General features: G+C 44.1%; 1 protein-coding gene across 2 annotated transcripts in view; it reads right to left on the bottom strand.

Moving 5' to 3' along the window:
* Window positions 1-1623: 1623 nt before the first annotated feature.
* The window catches only part of RNF152 (ring finger protein 152), a 79582-nt gene continuing 64734 nt past the window's right edge, over window positions 1624-16471 (bottom strand). For both annotated transcript variants that reach the window (XM_041739387.1, XM_041739388.1), the window contains exon 2: window positions 1624-9350. In XM_041739387.1, the coding sequence (XP_041595321.1) occupies window positions 8578-9189 (612 nt within the window). In that variant the 5' untranslated portion in view covers window positions 9190-9350 and the 3' untranslated portion in view covers window positions 1624-8577. The remainder of the gene's footprint in view (window positions 9351-16471) is intronic.

Here is a 16471-nt window from a genome sequence, read left to right on the forward strand (position 1 = left end):
GGAAGAATGAGAGACTGAATCCAATTACAGCTATATTATTTTCTGGGTCAAGCAGAATTGTGCAAAAGTCTTCAAGCCTATAAAAAGAAGAGCAGAGACTCAGTCTGATTCCAGGGCCAGTTCCTTTCCCCCCCAGCTGCCATTTACCCCAGCCTAGTGCTGCTACACCATGTACACTAAACATGGGTATTTCTTCAAGAATTGTTATTGGGAACAAAAGCGTTGAGGAAGAAAAATAATGCATTGGCAGATAAACAGGCTTTCATCTCCAGAAATCAGGCCGAGTATTTGGAGGGGACGCATATGCAACGACTGAGAACGAGGGTGGCACGCAGTGAACGCCAGGCCTGGCTCCAAGGACTCCCTGTGTAGCCTCCACCATCCCCTCTAGACCTTCAGTTACTCACACGCAATATCCTTTTGCTGGGAGGGGTCGGAATGGCAAAGACCGTGGAGCTGACATAGACCCTCCCACCCCCTACTTCTTGCAACCCTACACCCAGAGACAGAAAACGTGTGCTATCCAAACAGTCTCATCTGAAGAGGTTGCCAATGTGGGCACCCCCAAGCAAGATGTGTGAGCAGGACTCGCCTGTGGTCCCCTCCCATTCACCCCAATTCCCACGAAGTCTAAAGAGAAGTCTCTAGATAAGGCTATAGGTACACCCCAGTCCTGACATGGGAGGAGCTGAGACCTGGAAAAGATAAGGTATTTAATAAATACTGTAAACACCTTTAGCCTTTCCAGTTAACTCCTCCAGCTGAAAGAAAATCTCAAGCACGAGGAAGCAGTTATAAGGGAATCCCTCCCCAACCCACACACGTGCCCATTTACCCCAGCACCGGGAAAATCCACACAAGAAATTCTAAAATATGCCAAATAAATTTCACATTTTCAAAAATCTGGACTCCCTAATACAAAACTTGCTTTTTTGGTACAAGAAATAGATTTTGAATTACAGTAATCACACACTTTTAAAACTATGGGAATTATTTTTTAATTGCCAGACAGAGCCAGGTCATGCTTATACTAGCATTGCATGCATGATCAGATCATTGATAACCCTTTAATTAGGATTAGGCCACTAGCTAAACTGAATTGAAATTCATTGCTGTAATCCAGTTATTGAAAGACAGGTTGATTTAAAAAAAAAAAAAAAAAAAGGCTCTCCCAAACACTCTGTCCCACTGATGAAAACACATATTGAAGGATACCTTTCCAGATTCAGAGCCAAGAGGCAGATCACACTGCCTCTCACTGCACAGGCGCCGCTGTGAATTGTTCTACACGTAGTACAATGAGACTGTCCACCTGGGGTCTGACGCATCCAATGCCATTTCTAAACAGTAGAAGGAGAAAGGCAGGGCCACTGGAAGCCATGAAAACCCAAGTTGCAAAACCATGCTTGGGCTTACTCATTACAAATGCGTTCTTTGGCTTCTCAGAGAAGCCACTTGAAGGTCACCTCCACTTAAAATTCTTGGCTCGGGAGCTCCTTGTTGCTTTATTACCCAAGTCTATTAAAATTCTTAGAGTAGCTGATGATGAAAATTCTAGCCAATTTTTTTTTCCATGAAGTAGGAAGGGGAAAAAAAAAAAACAACGCGTGAGTCTATTTGAAATCGTTTTATGAATTTTAATCATAGCAAATGTGTTTTAACAGTAGTCATAAAATCAACATTACCACATATACAAAGGACAAGACACCAGTTTGGCATACAAAAATACCATATATTAAAATTGGGTTCATTGGAAAAACTCAGGACTTGCTAAGACACCATCTACAACAGAGAGAGCAAGCAAGAATGCTTTTAAGACATTCAGATTTATAAACAGCAGCTTAATATCCCCCTTACAAAGTCAATTATTTGGCAACATTTGAACAATATTTTCTACACAGCCCAGCAGCTCATTTATCTGTAGGGCTATTTGGCCCTTTAAAAGAAAAGCTCCTAAAATAAATAATCCACATACTTGTAAATGAAACATGTCAAGGACTTGAGTTAGCCTCTAGAGCAGCATTAATCTAGCCATTTGACTGGAGTATTAGTTATCAAGAGGGCCGGGGAACCCACCAGTGGGGCTGGAAGAAATGGCGGGAACCCTGTTCACCGGCTGCATGGCTTGGGTTGGGGAGTTTGTACCCACCCCAAGCTGAAACCAGCCTCCCCACCTGCAACTGTCAAGTGAGGTAAACAGGAATAAAGAAAATAGAAGAAATGACAACAACCAGGATTGAAAAACGAAATATTCTTGAATGAGTCTTCCAATACTATTGACCTACTCAGTTGGGAAACATCCACAGGCAGGGGCACTGCATTTCACTGGTAAGAGGGTGGTATTAGTTTGTAATGACTCAGCAACCAACTCTAGAGCATCTAGTGTGCAGAGAACGCCGGGGGGGGGGGAGGGGCCTCCTTGCATTCTCTTGTCAGCTGAACCCATTCGCTATGTCTTCAACTGAAACATCTGGAATGGAATTTGGCAGGCTGTTCTAGAAGGACCAATTGTGCTTGTCTACATTACTCCTAGTCATCCACGATGGCTCTTTAGCTCCTATATATTTTGTCTCGACTTGTGATCCCATTACAGATTTCTCTCCTTTTAGGCAAGTATCTTCTTACTGTCTTGGGCACATCTGCCTATCTATTTTGTTCTAGACCTGAGGCCACATCTCCACTGCTCCCAGACAGGATTTGTCTCTCCAGTTGTTTTCTGAAGCTTGGTGCATGGCAGCAGCTATTCTTGTCCTCCCACGATTTAAATACAGATGACATAGATTGAGGTTGCTATTTGCTCCCCCTTTAAGGGGGCATTTTTTTCCCTCTTATCTCCTCCTTCCTACTGCCCATGCTCCTTTACCACCCTCACATTCAATTGTCTACTTCCAGATTCTCAAAAAGCAAATGCCAAATTAAAAATTGAACATTCCTTGGAACTCCTGTTAGAATAACCCAGTAACTCACAGGGAGAAGACAGAAAACTTGCACATGGGCTACTAGCCCATGGTGATGAATTTAGAGCAGTGTTCTAGAAGAACAGGGACAACTATAAGAGAGCACCCCCAGAAAAACAAAGAAAATGCATGCTGTTGCCAGACTTCAAAAGACTCCTCTGTACTCTGCCCCAAATATTACTGATTGTCCCTAAAAAGATCATAATATGAATAGTATCAAAAATCTTAGACTAGAATAATAAAGTCCAGCTAACGAGATGAGGGTTTTCAAGCACCACTACATCATAAGTGAGATATACATAGTGGGATACCCCAGGCAGTGAATCCTGAAAAAAAAATTCAACAACCCATTGGCCCAACTGTGCAAGGAAACTTGTGCAGAAAAATTGGAGCCATGTTGCAAGAGTTCAGGAATAACGGTACTCTACCCATGATGCTTGAGCAGAGTCAAAAAACAAGCCGTTTGGAAAATGGAAATTAAATGCCCCACCTACTTATGCTCTTCAATCATCAATGGCTTTCCAATAAAATGTACACAGTAGAACCCACCTTTTCATATGTTTGAAGTCTCAAGAGTTTATTTATATAGACATTCCCAAAGGTGGTTGGTTTGATATAATGTATGCAACCTATAGCATTTGTTAAGAAATTAACATCTAAAGTCAACATTATATAATCCACAAATTGGAAAACATGACTAACAACATTTTTTACTTGATATTTAAACTCCTGTTACAGCTAAGTCGTGTGTGTATCTACATGTCTATACCTATGTGAAGATATAGATATAGATCTCTATACAGGGAATCATGTCAGAAAAAAAAAAATCAATGGCTTGAATTTCCACTTCTTTTTTAGAAGTATTTCATGCTTAATAAAATTTAACTGATCTTCATGGCCTTTGAGATAGATTACTATTTTCAACAGTCACTGAATTATCTTGATTACTTTGTTCTTTTTTGGAGCTTCTCTTTTGGTAAGGGTTACCTTGTAAGTGACGTTTTACTGGAAATGACGGAAATGGCAAGGAACAGTCTCTTCTTCCAGGTCAGGGATGACAGATCAACTGACTCATGACAGTTATGGAAACAAAACACTGATTGATTGGCAGCATCATTCTTTTAAGAGAAGATAGAAATGCAAACCTTTTCGATAGTACTCCTCTCATACCGATAACCTCTGGACCTCTAAATTCCTCCTGAGTCCAAAGGAAAACTACCATTTTGACAAAAAAAAATATTAATAATAATTTCAAAAGACAAGCTAAAAAGGTCATGCTCACCGACAAGTTCTAGAAAAAAATTTACTCAATTGGGCTAAATTGAAATGAATGCAATGTTTACATTATATTCAGAAGCAATGAAAAACAGACCAGCCAATTTTGACACAGCACAGGATTTCAGATAAAGCAATGGGAACTCTTCAAACCAAAATCTAGACTAGAATACACACCATACAGTCAGGAAGAGTCTCATCTTTCTATGAAAATATATCACAAACCAAGTCTTCTGCTTTCCTTTACTCACTTAAAAAGCAGTTTTAGTAACTTTAATAACCCTGAAGTCTTTAAATTCCATGGGCAATGTTTTTTAAGCCAAAAAAAAAAAAAAAAGCTTCTGTGCAAGGCTGCAAATTTCCAATTCGTTCAGTGATAAAGGGATAAAAGGAAAAATCAAACAAGACTAGAACAGTGTCAAATCTCACTCTAAAAACAGTACCTATGTTATAGTCTGGCATCTGAAAAAGGATGCCCACATATGCCCACACCAAACACAATGACAAGCCAGCAGACTTCAAGGGCAAACAAAAACCCTCTATGAGCACTGCAAAACATGCCTGCTTTTACATTTCACACCTTACTGATGCAGTGATGAAGTCTGGGGAAGATGCTGGAAGCAAAGAGGAATTTCATTAGGCGCTTTTTTTTTCTTTTTTTCTGTAACATTTACTTTTTGGCCTTAAGACCCTAGACACAGTTTCACAGTACAGGTCATGCATAGCTTGCAAGTCAAACGTTTTACAGCTACTGTCTAACTACTATTTTTGGACAACAGATTCACATGCAGCTAATGATCCCAGAAACGGGGCTTCAGAAAGCACTCTTTAAGTTTCACTGACCATTCTTTGACCCAAAGTATGTAAGTAATAACCCTAAAGGGCAACAATGAATTTTTATTGTCATACTTGAGATCATATACTTTTTAAGCCCAGAAAGGATTTTTCAGCCAACTGCATGTAACTAAAACACAAACCATCTTCTTAGCCTTATTCCATTAACACTGATGCTAGATACCCCTGCACAACCCTCCAGAATCCCATGGTCCAATATGGTAGCCACTAGCCATGTGAGCAACTATGTTTAAGTAACTTAAAATACAAAATCCACCTCCTCAGCCGTACTAACCCTGCTTCAGCTGCCCACTAGCCAATGTGGCCAGTGGCTACTATATTGGACAGCATAGGTTATAGAACATTTCCATCATCCGAGAAAGGTCTACTGAACAGACTAGATCTCGAAGGCTGTACCAGCACATGGGTTAACCTTCAAGGGACCTACTCTGAAGTCATGCAGAAGATTAAACTTAATTATATTCTCAAAGAAAGTACCTTTTAGCTAATCATAAAGTATGACTTAAACTGAGAACCAATTTGCCTTTTCATCACAACTTATGCCCCAGGTCATTATATGAAAATTTCCCAAAGACAACACTTTTCGATAGCATACTTGGCTCTACTTAACATATTGAGCATTCTCTTGTTTATGTCAAGATCATTAATAAAGATGAAAATTCATGCTTCTTAAAGTTAACTATTTACACAACACTCATTGTCCTTTACATAAGGAGGGGGGGGACCAATGGTGTGCGATTTTAAAAATTCAAATCACATCATTTTTATTAAATGTCTCTACTAGTCTTTTAATCAACCCTCCTTTCATTTCCCAGAGAGGTAGATGCTAACTAAAAGGAATATGTATATATATTAAAAACAACAACAACAACAAAAACCCACACAACCTAAAGTAATAGTTGAGTCAGTAAAGAAGTAAAGGGTATGCATCCACCCTCCAAAGGCTCACAGTCCGACAGAGATGTCAACAGGCATAAGAAGGAGCAAGAGAAATTCTAATGCAGTTCTCATCTCCCTTTTGTTGCAGAATTTCAAGGGGCCACCTACCTCTGTGGGCCTCCACGGGCTCATGTACTAAACAAAGCCACCGGGGAATGCTTTCAGCTCTGACTGTGCTTTCAGTTGTGATTTTTTTCACTCACGTGCAACTGTGAATTCCGGTTGATTGGGTCACCGGACTTTTGTCACACGGGGTAGATGAGTTGTTCATGTTGCGAGGAAATGCCAGAAGAGGCCAGAGCAAGGGGATGCCAGCTAACAGTGAAACAGCCAGTCGACAAAAATTCTATCTGCAGGCTGAGGTATGACACGCACACACAAACACACGCGCACTTACACGTGTGCACAACGGCGCACCGTAAGAGGCAATGTACAGGTAACTGGAGGCGGAATGCATTTAAACAATATTCTTAGGTCAGTAAGACTCACACAGGAAATTCTGATCTTGGTATTATTGTTACCTTAAATTGAAAAGTCAAGAATCTATCACAGAGCCGATTAATTTTGCACTGCTCACCTGCAGCTCTAGCATGGGATTGTTTTTAAGTTACGTGGACATTTTTACTCTATAGCTTTGCACTAAGAAACACAGGGCTCTACGGCCACACGCATTAGTGTCTACATCTAACCTACCTAACACACAGAACTCGAGGACATACTACACTACAGGGCCAGTCACTTCATACTGTACATAAACAGATGCAGATATCATTCACAAAATTAACTCAAATATGGCCTGGCTGGAAATTGCAAAGGGGAAAGTCTATTTGAAATGTAGCATTCTTAATGCAACATTTTGGTGATTTTTTTTTTTTTCCTCCAAGAGGAATAGAAATGAGGTCAGACATGCATCACGGCAGCCTGGCAGATTTTGAGAAGTTGACACTAACCCAACAGTATATTATGTTATGTAATAGAGGATAGTATTCAGCTAATATGATACCTAAATTATTAATACCAAATAAATCCTAGATTATTTGTTGTATAATGCCCAATAGCTTACACAATAAAATGGCATTTTAACCTAATTTCTACTTTGAGCTTTCAAATACACTTGCTTCATGAATTCCATAAAAGAAATTGGAGAACTGTAAAAGCTCACAGCTATTTTGAATGCACACACATCCAGGCACAGGAATTTACCGCTTAACGCCAGTAGATCTTTCTTCATGAGCATCTGTAGGCCACTATACATTTAAGAATATTTGAGAATTTATGATGAACTGATCCACTTAAATTGGGAATGTGAGTTGTTGGTTTACCTTGTCACTTTTCTCAATAAAAACATTTTGAAATACAAGAGATCGTCTCACTTATACCAGCAAGAGGAAACTAGAATCCTAAACGGTTTAATTCTCACAGCGCGACATCTTTCGAAAAGTAATCATGGACTGTCTATTAAAATGTCAGTCCGGGTTTGTCATCGACGAACAACACTCATATCTACTACGACTCCTCCAAACCAGGACAAAAGACAGAGTCTTCTGTTACTTTCCATTTGTGCCTCACAGAACACAGGACTTGAATACACAGAAGAGGAGCGAATGTTGGAAGTGACGAGTGGGTGACACTTCACGGAGCGGGTCCCGGTGCCCAAGAGGTGGCCACTGTGTCAGACCCTGGACTCATTCGGGCCCACAAAGTCTTACTCCTGGGATTCTTCTGAAAAGATTCAAAACCTGAGGTAAATCAAATGACACACACGCACGCACACACACAAATACACAATATTTACATTTAAAATCCTTATCTCATGAGATGGCTTGAGAAAAATTGGCATATAGGGTTCCTGTGGGATTAGGTATTTCTCATGATTACTCAGTTTATTGCTCCCCCGATGGGCTTTCAGTTTAATAAACACATAGCGAGCTCTAATTACAAGGGAAGAAAAATGAAGGTGCGTAACAAAACACAACACACCGGGAACACTTGTTCAAACATTTTCTTCAAAAAAAAATGACAGTCCACTTCACTTACTTTAATTTGGGTGCCATTCAAAAGGTATAAAAAGCCTTAGCAACTAAACGAGACTGGATTTCCATTAAAAAGGGGAAAGAAACCAGCACTGCATGTCGTCGCTGAATTTTTACATGGATTCTCAGGTTTAATTCTACTTGTATACATAGCATCTTTGTTTTAATCTACCACATTTAGAGAAGATCACATTGTATGCACTTGCACGGTTTAACGTCTAAGTAGAATACGTCTATCTCATAACATGATTTTGAAAAATCAGAAATTACAGTCCATTTAGTAAATGATTATGAGGATGCATGCAATCGTCTTCGAAGCTGTTGCCACCAACACTCAGAATGATTTGCCTGGTATCCTGTGGAGACCTCACGTCTGCCCTCCGCTAATCAAGTGGCAGCCCCGAGGCCAGCGCTGGCACCAAATGATCAGCGTCGCCCCCCTCCTTCTCGCTGCGATCCCATCACCAACACCTGCTCAACCCCTAGTTGGCACCCACGAGAGACTTCGGCAGGCCCGCTCAGCCACAGGATATCACAGTGAAGCGCTTAGAAATGCAAGACATGTTGTGCAGCACGATGCCCAGGAGGAAGACCAGGACGCAGGCCACAAGGATCACAGTGCACACCCCGGACCAGGTGGAGCTTTTTGCCGCGCCCCGCCTGTCTGGCTCCTCCTCCGCCGCCTCCTGGGGTGGCCCCCCCTGCAGGGGCTGCTGTTCCCCGGGGATGGTCACCACCGTGATGGGCTTCTGCTGGCTCCCGGGCAGCAGGCGGCAGCCCAGGTCTCCGGGCAGCAGCGCTCGCTCCTTGGCGATGGGCAGGGGCAGCATGTAGCACCCATTGCTGGGAAGTTTGATGAAGACCGGGGTGTGCTCGGATGCGTGCGGGATGGCGATGACCGCCAGGACCTCGGGGTCGTCGGGGAGCTGCGACACGGAGAAGCCCGGGGGCAGCTTGGTGATGCCCCGGCACCACGGGCATCTCACGTCCTTCTGGCTCGTCCTCATCTGCTGGAGGCACACCGAGCAGCAGGTGTGTTTGCAGTCCAGCAGCTTGGGCCTTCGCCGGGGGCTGTAGTAATTGAAACAGATCTGACATTCCAGCAAAGAATCTTGGGAGAGCGTCTCCATCGTGGCCCGGTGGCGGGGAGGCCAAGGCCAAGGCCAAGGCCGGGCGGAGGAGCTTGTTCTCAGAGGCCGGCAGGCCCACGCCCTCCTCCTTCTGGTCTTTCCACGGTGGCCGGGTGACCCGGGAGCTCACAGGCACAGAGCATACTCAAGTGTGTTCATTTCTGAAGAAGACAAAAAAAAAAAAAATGCAGAGAAGTTAATTATTTCCAACAAGCTCAGATGTCAGCACATCTGATGGGAGTTCAAAAGTCCTGATGCTGGGTTAAAAATAAATAAATAAATAAAAATTTCCCACTCGAGATTACAGGATTCCCGCGCGTAATGCCCAGTGGAAGGTAGACGGGTTGTCTCAGGTGGCTTCTTATGGTAAATACTTTGCTCGTTTCTAAAGGGAATGACTTCGTGGGGGTACATAATGCCCCACAGTTCATAAAGAGGGAGTCTTGATTCTGTTTTACGTATTTTGGTGGACCCTGGCTTGTTCTTCTAAAATCCACTGGGGAAATTCTCAAGCTTCTAAGATGCTTTGTAAAAAAAAAAATTTTTTTTTAATGCTTTGTAGCATCCTCTAAAAGTAAATTTCTTTCCTTAGACCCTCTGGTCTTCTTTTCCTGACTCAACTTACCCTCCTGTAAGCATTCATTGCCAGATTCAGGCAACGTCCCAAACCTAGGGACTCATAACGAACTAGTTCGCCCATTCTATACGGGTTAGGACTATTCCTCTCTCTCATCGGAAATTAAAACGGTGCTGCCCAAAGGAGCACGCACAGGCATCTGTTATTTTTTTCCGATCAAATCACTGAAACAGAGTAATTCTTATCATCTGGTTTTAAGCGACAAAAACTGGAAACGACAGCCTCATAAGGCAGCAACTGCAATGAGCCTTCAGGCAGCGGGGGTCACAAAGGCACACGAGGACCATTAGTATTTTTCAGTCCTTTTAATTTCATTAATATCTAGGCTTGCACCAGGTAATGGGACCACAAGCAAATACTATTCACTCACCAATCCTAATCAAGGGCGGTATAGCAAAAGGCTGCCAGAGAAGACCTGCAAGCAGCCCCCACCATAAAACAGTAAGAGCAAAAATAGCATGAGCCTCCAGGTATTGAAAGGCAGCAGAGTAACTCAGTTCGACTTAACCTGGGTTTGAGGAACCCCCTGGTGCTCTGTTTCAACGAAGGCCGCCCAACCCGGTTTCCTATTGAAAGCATCCAAATTTACTCTCTGGATGACTTTGGAGAGAACTACCCAACCACTATTATAGAAATAATTCCTAGTCATTGAATCCAAACCCACTCCCAGAGCCAGGAGCTAACATGGAAAAGAAGCTCCAACACATGTTTCTTAAAAAGCAAACCACCTTCTTCTAACTTCCTTTGTGAAATTACGAATGTACTCCCTGCCAATATGATTTGTTAAAATCAAAATTAGAAATGCAGGGGGCGCCTGGGTGGCTCAGTCGGTTAAGCATCTGCCTTCAGCTCAGGTCATGACCCGGGGTCCTGGGATCAAGCCCCACAGTCGGGCTCCCTGCTTCTCCCTCGCCCTCTGCCCACCACCCTACCACCCCACCACCCATACCCCCGGCTCGTGTTCTCTCTCTGTCAAATAAATAAAATCTTTTTAAAAATTAGAAATGCGGCAAAGTTTAAAGTAAAAAATAATCACTGGCAAAAATTAACAATGACAGTCCAAAAGAGAAACACAGTGTCAAATATTTTAGCTGTAGTAAAGGTGCCTAAATTATTGAAAGTCAAATATAGTAATACAGCATTCAGAAAGTTCATATCATAATTGACTGCTTATCTCTCTACTAATTCAAGAAGTGTTTGTTGAATAAATGAAATTTGGTAAAGGTAGAACTCAAATGTTTTCACTGGGAAAAAAAAACATATGAGGTGATGGACATGTTATCAGCTGGAGGGGGTCCTTTCACAATGTACACGTAGCAAATCACCACCATGCACGCCTCAAATAACTTACAATTTTGTCAACTATACCTCAGTAAAGCCAAAAAAAAGTAAAAAATTAAAGACATAAGTATCTGTGGGGCATCAATCAGGCACAAAGCACAATGCTAGCTACTATAGGGCATAAAGATGAATCAGATCCAAAAGCTACTCTTAGGCAATTTAAGGTTAGGTAAAAAAGAAAACGTGAATAGATTTCTTCTTCCATTCATTTATTCATTCCAGTTCTTATTGGACATCTGCCATGTGTCAGGCATGATGGTATTTGCTTTTATCTCTTGTAACTAAGACCTTGTCACTGCCTATTAAGAGACTCCCAGCCTAGCCGTAACCAGTTATGCGTGCTAACAGTCGTAATAGAAATATAGAGTGATATATGCCATACAGGAAGGGAGGAATCGGGGATGCCTCCATGAAAAATCTGGATTATGGAGAGGATTTAGACATGTAAAATTAGGGGGCACTTTTCTTTTTTTTTTTTTTAAATTTTTTTTTTTTAATTTTTATTTATTTATGATAGTCACAGAGAGATAGAGAGAGAGGCAGAGACACAGGCAGAGGGAGAAGCAGGCTCCATGCACCGGGAGCCCGACGTGGGATTCGATCCCCGGTCTCCAGGATCGCGCCCTGGGCCAAAGGCAGGTGCCAAACCGCTACGCCACCCAGGGATCCCGGCACTTTTCTTTAGGTTCAGAAATCACTGTGAGCAAAAGAGAGAGTAATTACAGAATTACTTCTAGACTCTACCTGTGGCACTGGCCAGAGGATTGTTTTTTTCGTAATAAGAGGGTAACTTAAAAATGCCCACCCTTCAGTTTCATAGTTTTAGCTTTTCTCTTTAGGTCTTTGAAATGGATTCATTTTTTTAATTATCTTTTTAAAAGTTTTTATTTTTAAGTAATCTCTACACCCAACGTGGGGCGCAAACTTATATCCCCAAGATCAAGAGTCGCATGCCCCACCGACTGAACCAGCCAGGCGCCCCCAGATGCCTGCAAGCACCCTTCCCCTGGCCCAGCCGGGGAGCCCAGTCCTGCAGGGAAGGAGAGAGAGGAGTGCGGCCAGGCCCAGACCACACACAACATAGACAGCTTCGAGTGCCAGGCCAAGGATATGGGACTTTTTTTTTTTAATATTTTATTTGTTTATTCATGAGACACACACACACACACACACACACAGAGGCAGAGACACAGGCAGAGGGAGAAGCAGGCTCTATGCAGGGAGCCCGATGTGGGACTCGATCCCAGGACCCCAGGATCACGCCCTGGGTTGATGGCAGCGCTAAACCGCTGAGCCACCAGGGCTGCTCGGATGTGGGACTTTGTAGTGGGCAATGGGTAGACCCCAGAGAGGGCAAGAGTATGGGAATGAGCAGCACCTGGGTTGTTTACCTTCGGCTCAGGTCATGATCCTGGGGTCCTGGGATGGAGCCCTGCATCTGGGTCCCTGCTCAGCAGAGTCTGCTTTTCCCTCTCCCTCTGCCCCTTCCCTGGCTCATGCTTTCCCTCTCTCCTTCTCTCTAATAAGTAAATAAAAATCTTAAAAAAAAAAAAAAAAAGATTATGAGAATGACTCATTAGGTAGTCATATTCAAGATAGATTGGAAAGACCTGCTGGAAAGCTATTATAATATAAGACAAGAGGTAGCGAGTCGTTGAAGGAAAGACTGGCAACTGGGATGAAGATGAGAAGTGCTGAGCGGTTCTGGAGAAGCCGAGCGACACCTGCCCTATGTTACCACGTGGTCACCAGGGAGGAGAAGGTGCAAGTGACGTCTCCAGAGGAGGGTGGGTGGCATCCCTAGGAGAAATGGGGATCCCGAGAGAGCGCCCCTGTCTGGGCCTTACTCCAGTTGAGATGTGAGGAAGATCCACGAAATGAGTTCTTCAGGGAGACTTGGAAGAGCCGGACAAAGCCCGCAAGCGTGGAGCTGATGCTGCAGAGCAGAGTCGGGCTTGGACCTGAGAGCCAGGCGACGGCCACGGAAGGCCCATCGGCCGGACGACACAGAACAGAGGGACGGCTTGGGGAGCACACCGCTAAGTCCCCCCGAAAGGAAGAGCTGTGGCAAGGGAAGCCACCCCTGTGTCCCCGCGCAGCCCCGGCAGCAGGAGGCCGAGCAGCGGGAGGGCACGGAGGGGGCCGTGGGGCTCCGGGGACAGGTGGCCCCTCGTGTCCCTCAGGGCAATTCGGGTGGAGTAGGGGGTGCGATGGAGTGTGCGGGGCCCAGGATGTGGGCACCCGAGTCCCCACGAGGCAGTGGGGGGGCCACGGGGCAGGCCCGGGGCTGAGGGGCAAGGTGTCCAACACCCAGTTTTGAGCCCAGAGGCATCTGGGGCAGGAGAAGGGGGGCAGGAGCGCCCAGGTCCCCCCAGGCCCGGGGGGCGTGTGGGGCTGGGAAGGGGGCCCATGGGCCCGCGGAACGGGAATTCCCCGTGTCTTGGCAGCCAGGATAGAATCTTCTAGAATGGGGATGCCTGGTGGGGGGGAGGTGTGCAGGGGGTGCTCAGAGGTTGAGCACCTGCCTTCAGCCCAGGGCGTGATCCTGGAGACCCAGGATTGAGTCCCATGTCGGGCTCCCTGCATGGAGCCTATTCTCCCTCTGCCTGTGTCTCTGACTCTCTCTCTCTCTGTGTCTCATGAACAAATAAATAAAATCTTTAAAAAAAAAAAAAAAGAATCTTCTAAAATGATCCCCAAGGTACTGAATATATTTTTTTTCTTTAAATACAAAAGCGAAACACAGGCTTCACTGGGGAATCCAGGCCAATGCTCCGATGGATCCTTACCGTTAAAGCCCCTGGACAGAGTATCAGGGACCCCAGGGAGATGAGGGTGCAGCCGGGCGGGAGGGGGGCTCTGAGCTCTGATGGTGGAAAGGACGAGATGGGGGATGGGTATGAGAAAAAGCACAGAGCCCTGCAAACCCTTCCTGAATTTGGAGACCACTTTCCTTCACAATGGCCCTCAGGACCACTACCTCCGAAGATATATGGAGCCGGGACATGTTTCCTGACCCCAGTACCGAAACAGTGACCACCGACTTATTAACCTTCTTCCCTCCCTTATTATTTATCTTCTTTCCATATAAAAATGTGGGTAGCAGATTAGCAGAGTGGGAAGAGCAGGGACTTTGGCCTCCAAGAACCTTGGCTCAAAACCTTGCTCTATCACTACCAGCTGTGACCCTAGAACAGGTCATCCAGCCTCTGGAAGCCTGCGGATCACCAGCCAACAGGGCAAAATGGAAGTGTAGCTGAAGTCCGGTAAAGGGTGCAAGGAGCACAGGTTCTCTTTCTCTCCCTCCCTCCTGACTCCGCCTCCTCCCCGTGTGCCACCTGCCCAGAGAGCTCTTCCTGGCTCTCAAAGAACTGCCATGTTGAACAGCTTGGGAGGAAGAATGCAAGTGTTCTCCTTGGCCCTGCCCCAAGACTTGCCATGCCATCATTTTTCAACAAAACCAACATCCAATTTTATTCATGAATTTATGTTCCAAGTAATGTTCACTTAATTGGTGTTAAGCTCCCTTAAAACTACATTACACTACTCAATTTCCAACTCTATCCAAGTAAGTCTAGGCCCTACAGTAGAGGCTGAACACAAATGCCAGATGGGGAAACAGTTCCTCTCTTCCTTGCTTAGCCACTCAAGCCGTCTTGACGGTGGCATCTCTCATTTATACATGGACTTGTTCTATCTTAAGCCAGCCTATACTGCATTCCAGTTTTTTTTCTGTAGCATAATTAGTAAGGATGATGATTAGTTAGGTAAAGAGAAGGAAATTTATGAGCCTGTGGACCGAAGCTAATGATGAATCATCCCTTTTCCCTTTCTTCAGAATCTGGAAAGGTGTGAGTCAACCATAGAAGAAATGGTATGCGAACAAGGAAGGCCCACATAAGCTGAAAACAAACTCAGGTGCCCAGTCAAATGCATCATTATACAAAGCACACGTTGGCAAGAGCCTCAGGAACCAGGGGTTGATGTTATTTCCTCACGGGAACAAGATACGGCACTCCAGGGAAGCACTCGTGACACTTAAGGGGAAACGGCCCTTCGGTAGAATGTGTGCAAACAGGTGTATAGTGAAATACATTGGAATGATTTATTTTGAAAGAATCTGAAGATCAGAAAACATCAGAAGAAGAGGAAGAGCAGCTAAAGGAAGTTATTCAGGAAATAATTATGGCCTAGAAGACAGAACTTTTTTTTTTTTTAATTTTATTTATTTATTCATGAGACGCAGAGAGAGAGGCAGAGACACAGGCAGAGGGACAAGCAGGCTCCATTCCATGTAGTGAGCCCAATGTGGGATTCGATCCTGGGTCTCCAGGATCACACCCTGGGCCGAAGGCGACGGCTAAACCGCTGAGCCACCCAGGCTGCCCCAGAACTTCTTTTCAAACATATTTTCATAAAATGGTACTTAGTTTCATAAATGATGTTAGTTGTACGATCAATGAACGAAGTAGTAATGCATGCCTTGGTTTAAAATGCCTTTTTAAAAAATATATATTTATTTATTTGAGAGAGCGAGAGAACGAGCAGGGGGATGGGCAGAGGGAAAGGGTAGGAATAGGAGCAGACTCCCCACTGAGCGTGGAGCCCAATGTGGGGCTCAACAAGGGGCTCAATCTCATGACCCTGAGACCATGACCTGAGCCAAAATCAGGCATCAGGCATCCAACCGACTGCACCACCCAGGCGTCCCTAAAACACTTTTCTTGGTTTTGGCTCAGGTCGTGATCTCAAAGTTGTGAGATGGAGCCCCATATCGGGCTCTGTGCTCCTCTGAGTGTGCTCAAGGTTTTCTCCCCCTTCCTTCCCCTTGGCACCGTGCTCAGGTGCTCTCACTCTCTCAAGTAAGTGAGTAAATAAATAAATAAAACCTTAAACAAACTAACAAACAAGAAATAGATTGAGATTTGTGTTAGTAGAGGGAGGCATGATTTGGGGAGGAAATGCCAAAAACTAGAGGCTTATGCATGTTGCTGTTGTTTGGGGGCAGTGGATACTTGATGCTTTCCAACACTGATACATTTTCACAATATAAAATTTCCCCCCTTTTTAAAAACCATGTAATTTTAAGCATCTTTATAAAAGTTGTGGGCATGATAAAGTGCTACTATGAATTTAGTGGGTGGTAAAAAACAAACAAACAAACACAGGTCTCCAATACTGAGTTTTTTATTTATATAAGTCCCAGTTGCTTTTAGAAGCCCAGGCATATGAGGATAAAAAAGTCAATGAAATAAATAATCCACATAGTTTTACTCTGCTTGTACTCTTAAGAAGTTTCATACA

The sequence above is a fragment of the Vulpes lagopus genome, chromosome 24, assembly GCF_018345385.1.
Source record: "Vulpes lagopus strain Blue_001 chromosome 24, ASM1834538v1, whole genome shotgun sequence".
NCBI classification, from domain to species: domain Eukaryota; kingdom Metazoa; phylum Chordata; class Mammalia; order Carnivora; family Canidae; genus Vulpes; species Vulpes lagopus.